This window comes from Mytilus trossulus, chromosome 2, assembly GCF_036588685.1.
Source record: "Mytilus trossulus isolate FHL-02 chromosome 2, PNRI_Mtr1.1.1.hap1, whole genome shotgun sequence".
Lineage (NCBI taxonomy): Eukaryota > Metazoa > Mollusca > Bivalvia > Mytilida > Mytilidae > Mytilus > Mytilus trossulus.
Window position 1 is genome coordinate 74,055,329 of NC_086374.1, and position 21,361 is coordinate 74,076,689.

At 31.7% G+C, this 21,361-nt stretch overlaps 1 protein-coding gene across 1 annotated transcript in view; it reads left to right on the forward strand.

Moving 5' to 3' along the window:
• Window positions 1-20,614, forward strand: part of LOC134708000 (uncharacterized) — a 31,794-nt gene extending 11,180 nt beyond the window's left edge. The window contains exons 3-6 of the mRNA XM_063568208.1: window positions 13,557-13,607; window positions 14,025-14,123; window positions 15,588-15,713; window positions 16,971-20,614. Coding sequence (XP_063424278.1) covers window positions 13,557-13,607; window positions 14,025-14,123; window positions 15,588-15,713; window positions 16,971-17,008 — 314 coding nt within the window. The 3' untranslated portion in view covers window positions 17,009-20,614. The remainder of the gene's footprint in view (window positions 1-13,556; window positions 13,608-14,024; window positions 14,124-15,587; window positions 15,714-16,970) is intronic.
• The last annotated feature ends 747 nt before the right edge of the window (window positions 20,615-21,361 follow it).

A 21,361-nucleotide genomic window follows, 5' to 3' on the forward strand; every position in this document is an offset into this window, starting at 1 on the left:
GATATAAAGGCATCTGCACATAACATAAAGAAGAAATGACAGGACGTAAAGGCAAAGCGACATAACACATTAAATATTTACACTATAAGACAGTTCCGGCGTTCCATAAATATCGACTGTAAATAAAACTTTAAATTGAATTGGCATCCATGACAATAAATAAATCCAAATGGGTGTGAATCTTGGGTATATTATCCGCTTATGACTAGTTTCAATGTTGTTTATTGTTGATGTTCTTTAGTTCCGATGTTTACGCTATATTCTATAGTCTGAATTCTTAATTCGTTAATATCGTTCCAAAGGGGTATACTTGTTTGATTTGAATAAAGAGCCGATATCGATTCTTCACTGCAAATAGGAGAGATTGCTATCGAATGAAGCTGTTTACAAACTCTTTGCAGAATAAACAATAGACAGAGTAAAATTGTGAAAAGCAAAATGATCACCCGAACAAAATCTTTTAAAAAGTCTACGCGCCGGAATTATAGTGGACTCCTTCTATGAGGTCTTGACTTTATAAGATTCTATTACCCAGTTATGTGTTTAATGCAGAATCTATTCAAGATAAATTATTCGTATTTTGCAAAAAAGGGACGAAAGATAGCAGAGGGAAAGTCAAATCTGTACTATTTTCATTGTTCATTTCACTATTTTAATTTTCTTCGGAATTTAAATAAAAGTATCCCACGATGAAATTATCAGAATTATTCATTAATATCACAACTTGCCTCTTGTGAGTGAATCTCTTTTTTTGTAGTATTGTTTTGCTTTCTTGTTAAGAACAATCTTCTTCGGTTCATATGGATAAGAGTTAGCTGAAATAAGAAAAATTAAAGTGACAGAATATGTTAGTTTGTCATGAATAACTCTTTTCCGAACACATCGTATTTTTATATGGCCTTTGAATTAAAATATTTCGTCAAACAACCATAATAATCATGTTATGTTTTGAATACAGTACATTTTATTAGTGCAGAATTGTTAACATGCAATTCTTTCCACGCATTTTTCGAGAAAAATTTGCGAACACGTATTTCGTGTATTTTTTTTTCCAAAGAAGCACTTAACTCTATTTTTCCATCTGGACCTGAATGCTCTTCAACTTCGTACTTTATTATTTATGTTAAATTATTTGAATATATAGCATATAATTTGGTTTATAATTGTTTCGACAGCTGCATTTTATTGCTTGTTTGAGAAGTTCTTCTCTTAATGATCCATAACGACTTTCGGGTGATTGTTTTTGTTTCTGTGTCTCGTCGAGATTTTATAGCCTAGCAGTCAGATAGCGGTCAGACCATAGGCGTTAAAATAATCATTATTGAAATTATTTTGATAGATAACCAGTGTATATAAAGTGCGAATCCAGCTAGTTCATTTTTACTGTTATATGCGGGTATGTCTATTGTAGAATAAAGGATCATGGGAAAACTGTATTTGTTTATGTTTTGAAAATATCAAGTTAAGTGATTTGAAGATAAGTTTTAACATATTTTCATTGTCATATGTCTTTATAATATACAAACATAGCATTAAAATGCAAATAAGTGTTATAAAAGCATCATAATATAGCATATCGATTATTGAAAGCGATCCATTTTAACTATAGATGCGATGAATTATCACTGTTAGTGCAGTCATTATTAATGTAGAATTTTCAAAGATGCGAGGAATTGTTATTGTAGAATTATGTGATATAAATGCACTTGCAACAAACGAAAAAAAATGATGACTTTAGGATTTATGATACATGTATTTTCAAATTGAAATACAAACTCCTCGTTCATTCTTCATCAAATATATAGCTTTTCAAACTTGTAACAAAAGCAATTCTCAAAATGAAAAATTCTAGATCCGCGAATGGATACTACCGAAGAGGTAAAACCATACACATTTGGGTTATTGTACACGAAATGCATGCTACAATTCATTTTTGTTAATTTTAGACCCTTTTGAAACTCTATGTGGGCTATTTCAGCAACTAGGCAAAAAATCCCCAAACTAAATACACGGTTAGATTCAGCATGTCAACGAATCCCAAATATTTATATTAAAGGACTTTTGTCTATAAATTTGGACCCCACAACATTAAAAAAGGGACCAAAAATATAAAAATTGCATGCATCGGATACATTTGTTACTGAAGGCATAACTGTAACAATAGGATGAATATACAAAAATATCTTATTCTGGGGGTCTCATTGGGGGTTCTGATCCCGGATCCTGCTTACTGTTTTGGCAGATTCCCGTATCCCGCTTATACTATGCAGTTCTCATTTTTTTGTAATTATCCGTGTCCCGCTAGACTTCATTTCTCGTTTTTCACGACACAATCATTTGACTTTCACCTGTCACGCTTGCAAAAAATCGGCAATCCGGCGTCACCCTTATACCCAAATGCGACCCACTATTTTACTCTATTCTGACTCATATTATAAGCCCATTATCAATATATTAAAAAAGTAGCGTGGATTTTTTTTATCCCTTTTTATCCCGTCTCGTTTCGTTTTCAGCTATATATAAATGTCGTATGTGACAATGAGACAACTCTCCATCCGAGTCACAATTTATAAAAGTAGCCCATTATACGTCAAAATACGGTCTTCAACATGGAGTCTTGGCTCACACCGAACAGCAAGTTATAAAGGGCTCCAGTGTAAAACCTTTTAAACGGGAAAACAAAGGTTCAATCTATATCTAGATGTACGTAATTAGTGGTGAAGTATCATGGAAATGGATAACAAATAAGGCTAAAGATCCCTATACGCTTTATAAGAAACTAAATGGAATACATTTGAAATAAATGTTATTTCTATTGAATTTATTAGAGTGTTTTAAAACCAAACTTTCCTCCGTAAGTTAAATTTTATCAAATCTTTCTCTTACTTTATCTATTGTTTGAGCAAGTCGGCTATATTAAGGCTTTACAGCTAATTTCCTAATGCATGTAAAGCAAAACTTTGGTTGGCTTGCTTGCTTTGTTTGTTTAATTGTTTATACAAACTTTGTAAATAAGATTGACATTTTTAAATAATATGAATAGGCATAGTTTAACCTGTATTTTTAATATTTGAATTAAATTGGGTGTTATCATAATGATTATCCAATAAAAGAAAAGCAAGCAAGTCAACTAAAGTCTTGTTTACAAAACTTTGAATTTTTCGAAAAAAACTAAGGATTTTCTTACGCCCAGGAGTAGATTATCTTAGCCGTATTTGGCACAACTTTTTGGAATTTTTGGGTCCTCAATGCTCTTCAACTTTGTATTTGTTTGGCTTTTTAACTGTTTTGATCTGAGCGTCACTGATGAGTCTTATGTAGACGAAACGCGCGTCTGGCGTATTAAATTATAATCCTGGTACCTTTGATAACTATATACATGCTTAAAGAAATGAGCTGTAATAGATAAAAAAAATAAAATTATACAGTGAAAATGCCCCGCATATACAATAATAATGATTCGCTCCACAGTGAAAATGAAAGAATAGTATCATTATTCGACAGTAAACATGACTAGCTTTACGAAATCATCATAGTGGAATTTAGTTAAATATGAAGAAACTGAATGACAAAACATATTCTACGTTAAACAACTTTATTAATTGTATTAAAATGAATATATTTTACTGCAACAACATCTTACCTGTTAGTTAAAAAGCACCTGCACGATCTGTTCGTGAAATGTCATAAATATTCACCTATTTTGGTATATATTTCACAGCTGGATGGCTTTATGCGCGATAAAACATCGCTCGCATCTCTTACTTTGTTTTATTAGTATTATGTATTTCTGAACATATACATTTTAACTCATTTTCTTCATTTTCTTCAAAAATTAAAACAAAGTTCGTCTGTTTATTTATCATTCTACATTAGACATTTATGGCATATACAGTAAAAATGATATTTTAGGATCCGCACTTTACATACACTGGATAACGCTGTCTTCTTCTTTTGATCAGTTTCGTTAGCAGTTCTTGTCTTACCAAAAATATATGCAAGTTTAGTTTTTAACTCTTGAATGTTTTTACGGATTACTTAACATTATGGCTTCTCGGAGAAAAAGGAAATCTACAAGTCGGTTTTCTCCGGATTCAATTGAAATCAGCAGACAAGAAAGTGACTGTTCGTCTTGGACAGTTAAGAAGTTCAAGGAAGAACTGACACATATTGGAATAAACATTACTTCCAAATTAAGTAAAACAGTGTTACAACAAATTTATTTTGATAATCTCAAATCAGTTTCCGAACCTGAACAATTGTCAAATGAAGACCAGGAAGTCTCGCCAACTTTACCTAATGTGACCAGTAATTCGTCTAATGAGCTTCCACTTTTGATCGGAAATTTAACAGAAGTTGTTATAGGATTAAGGGATTCAATGAATTCTAACACCAATAGGAATAATTCTAATACTTCTTTATCAGCGGATTTTTCCGGGAATATACAAGATACAAGACGAAATAGATTTCAACAAGTGCACACAGCAGATGAGCATGTGTATTCATTATACAAATGGTACGGTGTTTCTCCTATTGAAAGCGATTGCGGGATAAATCCCACCCTTAACACATCTACAGCTACTATTAACGGAGTGCCGTCATCATCTGTTCCTTTTTTGGATATAATTTCACCAGCGCTTAAAAAGCAAATTATTGAAGGTAGGGACGTTAAATAAAATTAACGGTACTAATTTTCTTGCACCAGATGCGCATTTCGACAATACATGTCTCTTCAGTGATGCTCGTATCTGGCAAATATAAACGCGTCATGTGTAGGGTTTTTCCTCAACGCAATGAAGAATTAGATTGTTACTTAGCTAACATTTTACAAATTGAATCTAGCTACGGTGAAAAATTTTACGAATATCATAGGCTTTTTGCTGCCAAAGCTGCAACTGCACTTCGCGATTTCAAAGTTAAATTTGACTGGGGAGTTAAAGACAATGACATTCTTACGCTTTTAGCACCTCATGCAAGGCCAGAAGTTTGTAGACTTTGTTACGCTATTGATCACGGAACAAATTTTTGCCCTCTTTCTTCTCAATCAGTATCTAACGTAGTACTTATCCGAGGAATAGACCATCTTCCGATCGCGTCGATAGGAGGGGCAGAACACGAGTTTTGCACGATGGGAAAGAGGTCTGCAATAACTATAACACGGCAAGGGGCTGTGCCAGACCGGGTTGTTCTTTAACTCATATTTGCAGTTCTTGTTTCGCTTTTCATTCCGCCTTTAACTGCAACAAAGATACTCAAAGGAACAAATCTTCTAGATGTTCGACTACAATCAACGAAAATAAAAAATGACTAGTAACAATTCCTGTTATCGAAAATTCACCTATCAATGTTAACTTGTTACGTGATTTATTGCAAACGCATCCAGATATAAATTTTGTTAATTATCTTTGTAGTGGTATTAACGAGGGTTTTGACACTATGATTAAATGTACTGATTTACCGACACTTGAATGTAAGAATAACTTTTCTGCTCGCTCTCAACCTTTATCTGTGCGGGAACTTATTAACAAAGAATGTGAAAAAGGTTTCTTGTCAGGTCCGTATAAAATTCCACCGTTTAACTATTATCGAGTCAGCCCTTTGGGACTTGCTGTCGGAAAGTACTCCGGGAAAAAGCGTCTTATATTGGATTTATCAGCCCCACATGACGATGATGATAATTGTAGTATTAACGACTTGACCAGTAAGGGAGATTGTTCAATGACGTATGTCAGAATAGATGATACGATCAAAGTTATACGAAAATTAGGTCGTTTTTTCATTGTGTTCAAAGTTCGATATAGAGGCCGCTTTCAAACAATTAGGTATAAGAAAGGACCAGTGGCATTTATTTTGCATTAAATGGTGTAAAGAATACTTTTTCTTTAATAGACTAGCGTTTGGTTGTAGAAGCTCGCCAATTATTTTCGATAACTTATCCAGAGCGATTTGTTGGATTGCTACTAATATCTACAAAATTGAATATATATTTCATCTTTTAGACGATTTCTTGACTATAGATAAACCTGATTCTTGCGCAGAGAGAACTATGGCATTAATGACTACTCTTTTTAAAAGACTTAATATTCCACTGGCTAAACACAAGGTTGTAGGCCCTTGTACAGTTATCGAATATTTGGGTATTATACTTGATACGGAAAAGATGGAGACCCGCTTGCCTTTAGATAAAACAAGTCGCATAAGTGAATTTATCAAGAAGTCTTTAAACAGACAATCTTGTACTAAACGTGAACTTCTACAATTGTTAGGGCATTTAAATTTTGCTATGCGGGTTATAATTCCGGGTCGTTCTTTTGTCTCATACCTAATATCTTTATCAACAACTGTCAAGGATCTCAAAGACAAAATATATTTGACCGATGAATGTCGTACCGATTTGCGTTTTTGGTACTCGTTTTTGGTAAACTGGAATGGCATTAATATGTTTTATGATTCTGACTATACTAGTGTTAGGGATATCGAACTATATACAGATGCGGCTTCTACCATTGGTTATGGTGGCTATTTCAAGGGAAAATGGTTTTGTTCTCCTTGGCCGGAAGATTTAAATTCTCCATGCGAAAAGAAATTTTCCATGGCTTTTCTAGAACTCTATCCTATAGTCGTTGCAGCCATCATATGGGGTCATTCATGGACAACTAAAAGAATCTTATTTCGATGTGACAATGAAGCCACCGTACATATTGTTAATAAAGGCCGTTCCAGATGTTTATTGATTATGAAACTTATGAGAACTCTTACTTTGTATGCCTGTATAAATAATTTTTGTTTTCGCGCCGAACACGTTCCTGGAGTTCAGAATAATATCAGTGACTCTCTTTCTCGTTTACAGCTAGAGCGGTTCAAGATACTTGCACCTTTAGCGGACAAAGTACCTCACAAGTGCCCGCCAGTCTCACGAGTAATGTGGCATTAAAGTCTACAGTATCGGATTTATGGCGACATGTGTTATCAACTAGAACATCTCAGACGTATAAAGTTGGATATCGAGCTTATACTGCTTTTCTGGCTAATAACGGGGTTGTCTGGTTAGGTAAACCTATGCCTCCGATTTCTGAGGATATTTTGATTTATTTTGTCGCACATTGTTACAAAAACTTGAGACTTTTACATACAACCATTAAATTGTATTTATGTGGAATTCGGTTTTATTATATCCAAAGTAACTGTGACCATCCATTTGATTATACAAATGAATCGACACTCCTTAGACTCAATATGATAATGCGCGCCATCAAACGTATACAAGGAGAGCATAATTCAAAACCACGTCTTCCTATTATTTTTCAGGTACTTGGGAGAATTTGCAATTCTCTTAGATATGGTGTTTTCTCTACCTTTACTGATTGTATGTTAGAAACGGCCTGTACAGTAGCCTTTTTTGGATTTCTTAGATGTGGTGAATTTACAGTTTCAAAACATTTTGATTCTACTGTAAATCTAAGTGTAACGGATGTTGAGATTCTCGATTCTTATGCTATTTTACACCTTAAAACCTCAAAAACAGATCCTTTTCGTAAAGGTGTCAGTATACAGCTTCACAAATCCGATCATACCATTTGTCCTTTACCTGCTGTCCAAAAGTATATTGCAATCAGGAAGGGTAGAGAAGCATCTTTTTGTTTTTCAGATCCATTGTTTGTCAAAGAGAATGGTAACGCTTTAGACCGGGACTTTTTCATCAGAAGTCTAAGACATGTACTAGATATTTGTGGGTACAACTCAAGCTTATACAATGGTCATTCCTTTAGAATTGGTGCCAGTACATCGGCAGGATCCGTTAATATTCAAGATCATCTTATCAAAACACTTGGTCGGTGGACATCAGACAGTTATTGTCGTTATATTCGTATTTCCAATGACACTATTCGAAAAGCACAGAAGTCTTTGACATTGTCTAAAAATACCTGAGTGATATTTGATATGTGGACATTATCGAACTTGAATGGATTACCAAGGACAATGAACTTTAATGTGAACTTGTTGACCATTACAGAACTTTTATGCGAATTACTATACTTGTTATGAAATATTCAGCCATACGAAGAGTTGCTGTTTGTCTTGCGATACACTTGGACTTATATTTGTACGTTTAGCAGAAGAAACAATGTATTTTAACTTTAAGTCTTATCTATATAGTGACAATTATTTGAATTCGAATTTACCGATTTCATAGAATATTCAGCCGTTCGAAGAGTTGCTGTTTTCACCTGATACATGTTGGATTTATATTTCACTGTGTTTACAGAACTTGTGTCATTGAGTTTTTTGGCCAAAAAAAAAAACGCGTATTTCAATTTAGAGCCTGCTTGGAATGTGAAAAGAAACACATGTGAACCTTATAATTTTCCTAATATTCAGCCATGTGACGAGTTGCTGTTTTATTTTTCTAGATACATTCAAACTTTACAGTTATGTTTTGTGCATCATATTTGTATATATTCATTTTGTTTCTCTCTCTCTCTCTCTCTCTAATACTTTTTCAGCACATGCGACTTGAAGGCTCCCTTTATACCCCCTTTTGAATTCCACCTCACTTAAAATCTTACCACTTGGGGGATTTCTCAGCTCATATATATTTTTTTTTTAATATAATTTTTCATATAATCTGAGCAATGGCCATTCATTGCATTTTTTATCACTGGTCAGTCTTTTAAATGACAATTTTTTATCCCCCAAGTTCTATCAACTTACAACTCACATTTCATTAGTTATACTACAGTTGATAGGACAAGTCACGTCGAATTTCCTGTCAACCACTGTTTCGCAAGCATCAATAGTTCGCGCAAACTACGCTTTACAACAGCTCAGGATTCAGGGAATTCGACGGGAAAATATTTTCATAATTAGCAAAAATATTTTCAAAATTAGCTGAGATGATTTCCCAAGGGCAATACTTATATAATTTTATTTTTTGTAATAAATTTATATATCTTTTATATTTGTCAGTTTTTCTCTGTTGAAATGTATTCGTTTCAGTCAGGCATTTTGTCTCTGTTATTGCACCACCAGCCACTTAATTACAGACTTGGTACAGGTCATTAAGGTCAATTACAAGTGTATACCAGTTGTAACCTACAGACGGTAATCAATGAGTCCTTAACTATGTCACAACGTAGTTATTTATAGTATACCTTCATGGAGAAACTTTGTGGTATAAATGTTAAATTATTTGAATATATAGCATATAATTTGGTTTATAATTGTTTCGACAGCTGCATTTTATTGCTTGTTTGAGAAGTTCTTCTCTTAATGATCCATAACGACTTTCGGGTGATTGTTTTTGTTTCTGTGTCTCGTCGAGATTTTATAGCCTAGCAGTCAGATAGCGGTCAGACCATAGGCGTTAAAATAATCATTATTGAAATTATTTTGATAGATAACGCTGTCTTCTTCGTTTGATCAGTTTCGTTAGCAGTTCTTGTCTTACCAAAAATAATCCCTCCAACCTGCCCCTGACAGCCAGCCTTCATTCCGCATGTGACGGGGAGATCTCAGCTACGTAGCAATACCTATGCAATGCCATTCATTGCATTTTTTATCACTGGTCAGTCTTTTAAATGACAATTTTTTATCCCCCAAGTTCTATCAACTTACAACTCACATTTCATTAGTTATACTACAGTTGATAGGACAAGTCACGTCGAATTTCCTGTCAACCACTGTTTCGCAAGCATCAATAGTTCGCGCAAACTACGCTTTACAACAGCTCAGGATTCAGGGAATTCGACGGGAAAATATTTTCATAATTAGCAAAAATATTTTCAAAATTAGCTGAGATGATTTATTATTTACATAATTTATGACTCAAGTCACTCACGGGAATTGTGCTTTACATTATCAGCCTTATATCTATAAGATTTTTTCTAGTAGTTTTTCACTGATATAAGACGAGAAAATGAACGAATTAATTAATGTGTTTGTGTGACTTAACATTTTCAGTTCAGTACACTGGGGTACCATCGCAATGCCCTAAGAAGTAAAACAACAAAACACAGAAGAAAATTCAAAACGGAAAGTCCCTAATCAAATGGCAAAATCAAAGCTTATACACATCAAACTTATGGTTAACAACTATCATTTTCCCCGACTTGGTACAGCCATTTTCTCATGTATAAAATGATGTATTAAACCTTGCCATATAGCCAGCAAAAACTCCTACTGTATCGGGGCCCCTTGTATGCCAGTCGTTTAAAATTTTCCATTTTACTGACAACAATTTGTACGCAAAACAAAAAAAACATAATGGGTACAAAAACTGTATAAATGTCAAAATTAGGGTTACAATGTGTTAAAATCTTAATCACAATAAAAACAAACACGAAACATGTTATCAAACATTTTTCTTGAAACTGAGTCTATGAAAGTGTTACATTTTACACCAAAGACTGAAGGCAAAAACCAAAAAAACAACAGAAGATCAACACGTTATAAATTGCATGCTAGAATTAAGTACCTTAGGAACGCTGAAAAGCCGAATACTTGAAAGCAAAGGATGTATAAGAAATGAAACAGTTAAAGTGCTATCAGACCAAAAAATAGCCAAATTGTTCTGAGGTCATCTTTGCCAGAGGGGATTGTTTTAAGAAAACGGATGAGAAAATAACGATTGTGTAGAAAAACTAAAGAAAACACATCTAAATGTTTATGTGCAATTGCTCATGTCAAGGTTAAACCACAGACCAAAGTTGGATTTTTTTCTCTTGCCAATTATTTATTTAAGACATATCATTTGGAAATGAAACTACAATTATATTTTCTTTAAGGGTTGAACGACTAGTGAAAATCGCACCAATATATTTCCAATTTTATAGCGGAAAGAAACAAAAGTTTTATGACAATTTCCTGTCAAACATTGCACATACATATGATGCTGCGAAAAAATGTCAAACATGGTTAACTGTGTACTCGATTAAGGTGAATCAATGCAAACACTTTCTACTTTATAAATCAAATGTTCTGAGTATTTTAAATAGTTAATTAAGTGGAAGAAAAAAATGTCAGAGCGATAAACTATATTCCATTTATCACATGTAATGCATTGTGTACGATAATATTGAAAAGTTCAAACAGTTACTTCGTGCATTTCATCGTGTACATGGTAACATATGGCACAGCTCATTTATTATATAAGTTATCGTTAGAGTAGTAACAGCATATCATTCAACTTGCTCAAGGAATGTATGTTCTGCTACTAGTGGTCATCGCTACAGGTAATTTTTCATTATTTTCCCTCCGCATTTGGTTTCATATTATTTATCATGACTCGAAGAATATATCTTCGATACATGCAATATTTTCGTTTACCTAGCAAAATTGTACAAGTTAAAACTTTATATGAATGATACATTTCGTTTCCTTCAAATTATAAAGAACAAACTGATTTTTAAGAATGTGTTCTTGTGTGTGAAGTAATCATTCAAAACTTCTGCATTGTTTAAACAAAATAAAAATTGGTTTTTCAATTGTTACTTGCTAAATTTTGGCTATTATGTTTGGAATACCAATACATACGTATTTAAGGTAGCACAATCCAAAGATTTTTCATCCCAATCAAACAACTTTAAACTGATGTAATTCATTTTTATCCTTCTTTATATTTTATAAAAGAGGTACCTAAAGAAAAAAGAAAGATTAATCTTTCAAATTGTGATAATTTCATTATGACATAATTATTACATAATTAGTTGCTATTTTTTTCCTGACTTGGTACAAGACATTTTAAGGGAAAAATAGTGGGTTGAACCTGGTTTTGTGGCTCGCAAAACCTCCCGCTTTTATGGAAATGTTAAATATAATATTAAAATGACAACATTACATGACAAGACTACAATACAAATAAATGGGAGAACGTATGACAGAAATATTCTCTTGCAATTTCAAATAGTAAACCGCGGTCTACTTTGATATTCAATACAAATTAGCTATTTCAAACTCATTGAGATACAAATATCTTTCAATTATCTGTATCAATATATGTGACTTTCTGTTAAGGGGCATTAGCTACGAGATATAAAAAAAAACATAATTTTCTTTTGTTTGATCATTACTGAAAGTGGTATAAAGAAATAATAATTCGCTTTTAAATGCCAATAAACTTTATTTTTTTCAAAATCCTAATAAGCCAAAAAAAACCATCGCTAATTATTTATTCATTTGAAAGAGAATAATTTTAACCTCATTAAAGCCGAATGCGTGTGACCTTAAATTCAATCTTTAATTTCACATAAGAAGATGCGGTATTTGCGCAAATGAGAAAACTCTCCATCCAAGTCACAATTTGTAAAAGTAAACCATTGTAGGTCAAAGTACGAGTTTCAACACGGAGCAATGGCTCGCACTGAACAGCAAGCTATAAACGGCCCACAAATTACTAGTTTAAAGTGTAAAACCATTCAAACAGGAAAACCAACGACCTACTCTTGAAGTAAAACCAGAACCACTTATGAACCGCATCAACAAACGCGACAATTACTGAACATCAGGTTCCTGACTTAGAACAGATGCAAACAAGTTAAAAGTTTGAGTTGTGTTACCCATGTCATTAAAAGGAAAAGAATTTAAAGTGATACACCGATTGATTGACTGATAGATACAAAAATCATTTGTATATAGGTAAAATCGATGATAAAGATACTCTGTACCCACCATATGAACTTGAACAAACCTACAAATATTAAATTGCACATGGCCGCTATTTATATTTATGTTTATATCGGGATATGTTGCCATCGGCAGTCTTCGAAGGATAATTAATGACGTTTAGACAAAAATACACATTTTGTTACATATAATCGAATAATGGCATGCATTGTTAATTGTTAATTTTGAACATTTTGTAAATCAAATATACGTTTTAGTATGAAATAAATTAAATATTAGATTTTGAGTCAAATCATTGCATAGCAATTTAGCCTTTAACAGTTGTGAAATTATTTTTTATCAAAAGTAACTTGTAATTGTCTTTTGTCGTTGCAAAAATGGTTTGTTACTTAGAAATATTTGGATTTTGCAGATCTGTGATAGTCCCCTTTTGATTTCGTTATCAGCTTTTTCCAGATTCAGGGGGTTTGGGTTGACACGTAACGTTGAAATAGAATACATGTATTGATAACTGTTTAATTATGCTATCGCCTCCTTGACGTGTGACTCACTGATGTTGTTTTTGAAATTATTTGTCGATTCCCACTGTTTTCAATCATTTACCATTATAAATGTAAGTTACATAATACTCAGTTTTAAAACAAACAAACTTTGTTTGACCAATACCGCCGGTCAGCCTGAACAGAATCATTACCGGTACTGTATTAATTTGCGAACACGAAAAAAACCAAAAATAAATAATAGCATGATGATTTATTATTTTATTCATTTACCTCTACTTCAACATGGCACACATCTATATTCTTCTGTCTACGATTCAGTTCATCTTTTCGACAGAATAAATACATATATAATATACGTATAATATATAATACAAACACGGACGACAATACAAGCGATAATTAATTGTAATTAGTAATGTATTATTTTTACAGTTGCTACATATGGGTATAACACCGATGACAATTATCCTAAGAAGGTACCAAGTGAGTATAAGGATATGCTTCTTTTTAATGCTGATAATGATTTAGATTATTAGAATAATTAAAGAGAAAGAAAATGTTTACAAGTTGGATGATTTTCACAGATATTTTGTCTACTTTTATATCATTCTAGATGTTATAGGTTAGATTACCTTAGCCGTATTTGGCACAACTTTTTTGGAATTTTGAATCCTCAATGCTTTTAAACTTTGTACTTGTTTGGCTTTATAACTATTTTGATATGAGCGTCACTGATGAGTCTTATGTAGACGAAACGCGCGTCTGGCATACTAAATTATAATCCTGGTACTTTTGATAACTAATTATTCAATTACAGCATAAGAACAACTTACAACATCGGTTTTTATCTGTGAAGGAAATTTTTAATGCACTAAAACTGTTTCAAACTTCTATAAATAGGCCCTGCCATTTACAGTGGTGAAAACTACGGACTAGCATACTACAACAGATACCATGGATTTAAAATAAGACGGAGCATATTTCATTACAATGGAATAGGTAGGTACTATTTATTTCACTGTTTATTCTAACTGATTAAGAGGCAATGTCAGAGAGCACCATACAGGACTGTTCAACTAAAAAAAAATTAATTTGGTCCAACATATATTTTACCCTTTCAGTATAACACCATCGGAGAAAAACAACACTTATGCCTAAACTACATATATGGAAGTCTAGTACTATGTTGGTGTAAAAAATAATGAAAATAAAATTTTTGGTATCTTTTTTATTTTTTTCAAAAAATAAGGTAAACAAATGGTAAAATAAGGAAAATTGAGAAAATTGAGAAAAGCCAGTTTCTGACCGTTTTCAATTATCCATCACCAGAGGAAAACAACACTTATGACTAAACTACCTATATGATAGTCTAGTACTATTTTGGTGTGAAAAATAATGACAAAAAAATTTTTGGTATCTTTTTTATTTTTTTCAAAAAATAAGGTTAACAAATGGTAAAATAAGGAAAATTGAGAAAATTGAGAAAAGCCAGTTTCCAACCGTTTTCAATTATTCATCACCATAGGAAAAAAACACTAATGACTAAACTACCTATATGGAAGTCTAGTACTATGTTGGTTTAAAAATAATGAAAATACAATTTTTGGTATCTTTTTTACTCTTTTTCAAACAATTCAGTAAAAAAATGCAAAAACTAGCTTTCGCTTCCACTAAGGACGCAATAATTAAGCAGTTATATTGTAAATTCATTGCTATATTTTGGACACCAATTCTCATTGATTTCGTTGGCACAGGGAACCACGAATTTGTATGTTTAACGAATTAAAAAAAATCATAGGGAATGTTTGCAAACTTTTCCAAAACCAGGAAATTAAATATCCACGAATATGCAAGTTTTCCATAAACCACGAAAATTGGAACCCACGGAAAAGAATTAATCCACAGTAACTGCATCTATTGAAAGAATTTGTATCGTTACTGTTATGTCAACACTTGCCTTAAACATATCTAAACAGTTTGAGGTTCTGAGAATGAAAAGGTAAAGTACGTGCATTCTAACGCACAATAAGAATAACATGTTTACTGTACACTCTGAAATAAATAGGCTATCTTGTTAAATCAACGACATTCTTCTATTTCATATGTATCATCTTCAAGTGACAAACTTGACAGCAAATATTGAAAACTATTGCTGACCAGTTTACCGAAACGCTATTTGGTATTAACTTGAATGTTATTTGTTGTCATCTAGTATTTCTTAAAGGATGATTTTACTGTTATACCCAGGATATAAAAATAGTTTGAGAGAACTATAAATGACACATTAATTGAAACAAGACATAAGATGAACTTGGGTTCTCGCTTTGTATGCAAATTAAACAATTGCATATGTTATGATTTTGAAAAATTAGCTCCGGTGTGTGCAAATGTATCCTTTCACGGTAAAAATAAAATAATATTTGTATTTTTCTCGTGATTAATGTAGTTATATTTATTTTTTAGGATATAAATTGACCTGTAATAAAACACGATTCTATCGACTTTGGTGTAGTTGTTATGGAAAATATCACAGCAAAAGTAGATGTTTTGAACGATTCAGAAAACAACGACTGTTTTTAAAACACAGAGGTAAATATAAATACAACAACAAGAGGAACATTTACTAAAAATCAATTCTCATTCCATGCTATTTATGTAGCTATCGGGGTGTTTTATGTAGCTAAATATATGTTCAAACCCATATTCCTATAATACACCTTCAATGGTGTTTTCTTATATACTGAGACCTTCGTTTTACAGGATTTGAATGAGATGAGATATCCTATCGTTTGTTTTGTAATTCTCACTCATTCAAATGTCTTTATGGTCACTATTGAATTATGCGTGTATCAAATACTGTTTTCCTTTTTACACGATAGTTGGATTATAGAGATAGGTCCTTGTTTCAAAAATATATAATAGAACAAGGAAAATAAATATTTGATGATTTGTTTCAAGAATTATTAAAAAGAAATGATTGTTAAGGTATTCGGCTCATAATTAGCAAATGAACAACATGCAAAATAATTAACATTTTTATCAAGGATAGTTAGTACGGGTTCTAAGAGTTCTTACTATGAAATAGAAATCCGCAAAATATTTGATGTTAACAAAAGATCTGGATTACAGTGCCCCTCTTTTTTGCCCTCAAATGCCAAATTAGGGGTTTAAATAGTATGTAATTTTAAGAAACCTATATAGTATAATTTACTTATTTATCTTTCAAAAGGAACCTTACACAAAACCTTGTCAAATTAAAAAAAAAATGTATTTCTGCTATTCTATTTTGAGAAATGTGTAATTGTTACTAATAAAAGAAAAAGGGGAAAAGTCTAATTTTTTCAATCTCATATCTTCACCAGTTCAAAAAAAATATTTAAGCAGAGCATTCAAAATTGACACTTAAATTAACTTTACATATTGTTCCATCCTAAAAAAATTTTTTAGAAACTTTAACCGTACCGATTTCGTGAAATTTCGATTACAATGTAAAGGTTATAGTTACTAAATGGAGACTTGATATCACAGTTCTGATGTTTTTTTTCTTGTATAGTTCATGTAAATCTTTAACAAAATTCACAATACTTCATATGAACTTATAATTAGAATAAACTCTGATATCTATGGCGTGTAAATGTTTTATCGATTTCCAGTAAATAACTTGTACTGTTTATTTGGAATTGGTGATTAAAAAACGTTTGAGACACATTGTGTATTTTTAATATTTATTACAAAGTCAACGAGGTGTTGAAAAATAAAGGAGGAAATTGTGACAAACAAGATGTTTAGATATAATAACTTCATAACCTATACACCATAATCTGCAACTTTTATTTTTCATTTCAGCTACGTCTTATCGATGGCGATCAAAGATCGCCCAATAACACTGGAGGCAATAAAAACAATAAAAAAAAGTTATCATTACAAAAAAGGCAATTTGTTTTTATTCAAGAATGTTTCTAATAATTTCATATGCTACATAGAAATATCCTTTTACCGAAATAATGGTAAAAGTAAAGTCCCTCTAATAAAAGCAGTAAATTTGCAAAATAATTTACTCTGGTATGTTTAATATTTAAAAGACAGTACCAATGTTTGGTTGCCGACGTCATATTCTAACTTTCTGTATACATTATAATTGATTAACGACCAATTTAAGACGTGTGCGTTTTTAAGCATTTCTGTTAAAAGACACGTCTTTACTTCTGTGCTGATGACAACCCAGTCCACTAACATAGTTTTTAAACAAGTGCCAGAAAAACGAAAACAACACTTGATTTATTTCGTTCGTCTTAAACGATTTTCTTGGTTATCCTTCACCAGGAATACTCTAAAAATAGAGATCAATCATGTAAATATGGAAAAAATTGAGAAATCATATTGCTTGGCGATTTTAACGCCCGAACTGGAAATGATTGTGATTTTATTGAAGGGGACAACACCAACCACATTCCATTAAACAACAGCAATTATAACATTGATATTTTGAATGAGAGAAGAGCCAGCTGCGATAATACTGAAGATTCTAGAGGGAAAGACCCTCTAGATTTTTGTATATGTAATCAAATCCGTATCTTGAACGGGAGAATATTAGGTAATAGCACTGGCAAGCATACATGTTAAGTATAATGGTTTTAGTGTAGTTAATTATGTGTTAGCATCAGAACAATTATTTTGTAACATTTTATATATGTGTGTATCAGATTTCAAGGCAACTTTTTTCAGATTACCACTGTAAACTATCATTTAAGTTATTAGCCTCATTTACAAACGTGAACATTTACTCAAATTTAAAAGACTTCCCAGCAAGATACGAGTGGAATGAGAAAAAATTAATAAGTTTTCAAAATGCCTTTGCTCATCCCGCTATACAAAATGAGTTAAAGAACTTTATTGCAGAAGATATAAGTTTTGATTCAGCTGGTATAATCCAAGCAACTAAAACAATCCATTCACTTTTTAAAAAAGTTTGTAAAATCACCCTTAAGAAAAAAAAGAAAAGAGTAAAAACTGATAAAAAGTGGTTTGATCAAGAACTGACATCGTTAAAAAAAATTGTTGATGGAAAAGCTGCACTAATGAATAAATATCCTAAAGACCCATTTATTAGTGGGTCGTTTTTTAAAACATATAAAAAGTATGCAAAACTTAAAAAGTATAAAAAATGGGAATTAAAAAATGTACTAAATCGTCTAGAAAATTTGGAAACTGAAAACCCTAAGGAGTATTGGAAACTTGTGAACCTCCTACGCAATGAGAACACGGATAAGCCAGAAAAAAATATTGATGGTGACACCTGGTACAAATATTTTGCTTCTTTAGCATATATTCCAATAGATAACCATGATCAAATAAAACAGATTGAAGAGCAATGAAAGTTACTTGAAAATAATATAACCTGCTTTGCACTTTCAGATAACAAAATACCAGAAGCTGAACTAAATAAAGCATTTAAAAAGCTTAAATCAGACAAAGGTCCTGGATAAGATAATATAAGCAATGAGATGCTTAAGGAATCTCAATCTTTTATTAATACAATTTTACTCAAACTTTTCAATGCAGTTTTCAACTCCGGTATATATTCAAGTGAATGGTCAAAGAGTTTTATTTGTCCAATATTCAAAGCAGATGATAGAAAAAAACCTGAAATTAACAGGGGAATTGCTATAAACAATAGTATCGGAAAACTATTTCATATAATTTTGAACAACAGATTTGACCTTTTCTTAGATGAAAATAATATAATTCACGAAACTCAGATAGGGTTCTCCAAAAAAGCACGTACCTCCGACCATATTTTTGTATTAAGATTTATCATTGAAAAATATTTAAAGACCGGAAATAAAAAAAATATTCACATGTTTTGTCGATTTTTGAAAAGCTTTCGATAAAGTCATCCACATTGATATTATGTATAAACTACAACTTTGTAATATAAGTAATTATTTTTATAGAATATTGAAATCTATGTATACCAAAGACAAATTATGTGTAAAAATAAATGTTAAAATGACAGAGTTCTTTGTACCAGTGGTTGGTGTTAGGCAGGGAGGAATTTTAAGTCCAAATTTATTTAAATTTTTCATAAATGAACTTCTAAAATTTTTCTGGAAAAGTCAGAATCATTTTGTTTAAATAACGATAAGATACCATGCGTCCTATAGGCTGGTGACCTGGTAATTTTTTCAGAATCTAGAGCAGGGATTCAAGACAAACTTGATATTTTATATAACTATTGTAACGAATGGTGTCTTGGAGTCAACTCCAAAAAAACAAAAAATAATTATATGTAATGATAATGGACATTTGATTAAAGAAGACTTCCATATAGGGGAGGCAAAATAGACTGTGTAAAGCAATATAAATACTTGGATCTTATAATTCAAAATACTGGTAAATTTACTGAGGATAGAAAACAACTTTAACAAAAAAGTCTTAAAACCTGTTTTAAGCTCTATGGGGACTTGAAATCCTCAAGTCCTAGTATTGGTACTTTTCTTCATTTATTTAAACATTGTATTAAACCTTTTATTGTATATGGTTGAGAGAACTGGGGCACTATTAATATAATCCTTAAGAGAAAATCATCATCTCTCTTTGATATATTTAAGGACTGAGAGTCTGAAAAACTTCACAATAAATTTTGTAAATATATCCCTGGTGTTACTAAATTGTGCACTAACATAGGAGTTCCTTAGAACTAGGAAGATATCCTCTTTACATAAACATGTTAAAACAAGTCTTCGTGTACAGACTTGAGAATTCCCCATCAAACCTGCTGAATAATGCATATATAAGGAGTATACGCACTTACAAAGCTTAAACAAAGGTAATAATTCCTGGTACACTAGTAAACTCTTTTATGGGGAAAAGTTAAACTTTAATTTGGCTTATTGTAAAACCTTAAGTTAATATAAATTTAAAAAATCACTTAAACAATGTCTCCGGAACAGGATTCTTGAGACTTGGAAAGTAACCATAGATTCTTATTTACAGGATAAATTGAGTACTTATTTTAAATTTTAATTCTCATTTGGTAAAGAAACCTATCTATCCTCTTTAAATAATGGCAATTGTCAAATTCTTACTAAATTTAGATTAAGTAATCACAAATTAACAGTTGAAACTGGTCGTCATGAACGCAGGGTGAACATGTCAGGTAAATTAGAGAATATTCCACGATTTGAAAGACTTTGCCAATATTGTAATTTGAATGTAACTGAGGATGAACTCTATTTTTTGTTAGAATGTCCTCTATATGTAACTTCAAGAACCATTTTACTTGATGATTTATTTATGGAATATCCAAAACTAAGAATACTTAATTCGCGAAACCTATTTATATGGATTATGACAAATGATGATGATAATTTTATTTAAAATTGTGCAAATATTTGACTTCAAACTTAGAAGTGAGAAATAATACTGCCAAGTAAAAATTAATACAGGTTTTAATGATAATATTTGGTGAAGTTATCTTTCTCTGCCGAACTGACAATGTCGTATACTGATCTTTTGTTTTTATATGAATCATATTATAATGTTTAATTTCATATTGTTTCTAAACATGTATATATGTTTTGTCTTTTATGATTTATTTGTTTGTAATTGATATGCCTATAAGGACCCTTTGATTAGGAAATAAACATATTTGATTTGATTTGTAAAGTAATTGAGAAGTTGTATTACCAAACAGATTTGGAACCTAAATCCCTGATAATTCCAATTTTTTAATGGAAGATGTAAGAAATGTATAAAATAAGAAGCACTGTCTAACAGGTTGATGGTGCACTCGGGGTCTAACGATTCCTCAAATTGAAATGGTACCCACCCAGTGGTAGAAAATTAAAGTTGCACTTAATTGTTTTGCTGTGTTCGAAGCACTTACCTGACATCATATTTAAGGGACACTTAAAACAAAAAAACATGAAATCAGTAATCTTAGTTTTCGTTTCTTGTCAAGCAAACATATGATCGCACTTACAATGGTTAATTCAGAATTAGTTATGTCACTATCAAAATCATGAAAACATAATCTGATGATCAAGATGTATCATTTTCAGTGACTAATAAATACTGATATTCATAATCTTTTATTTTTTTTAGCCAATGTATCTTTTTTTTTACTTTGAGAATAACAGTATTCTGAGTGTTTCATGTGTAAACAACGCATTAGAATTACATTATGCTTTTGGGAATCAAAATAAAAAAAATGTTTACTTTTTCTTATTGATTAA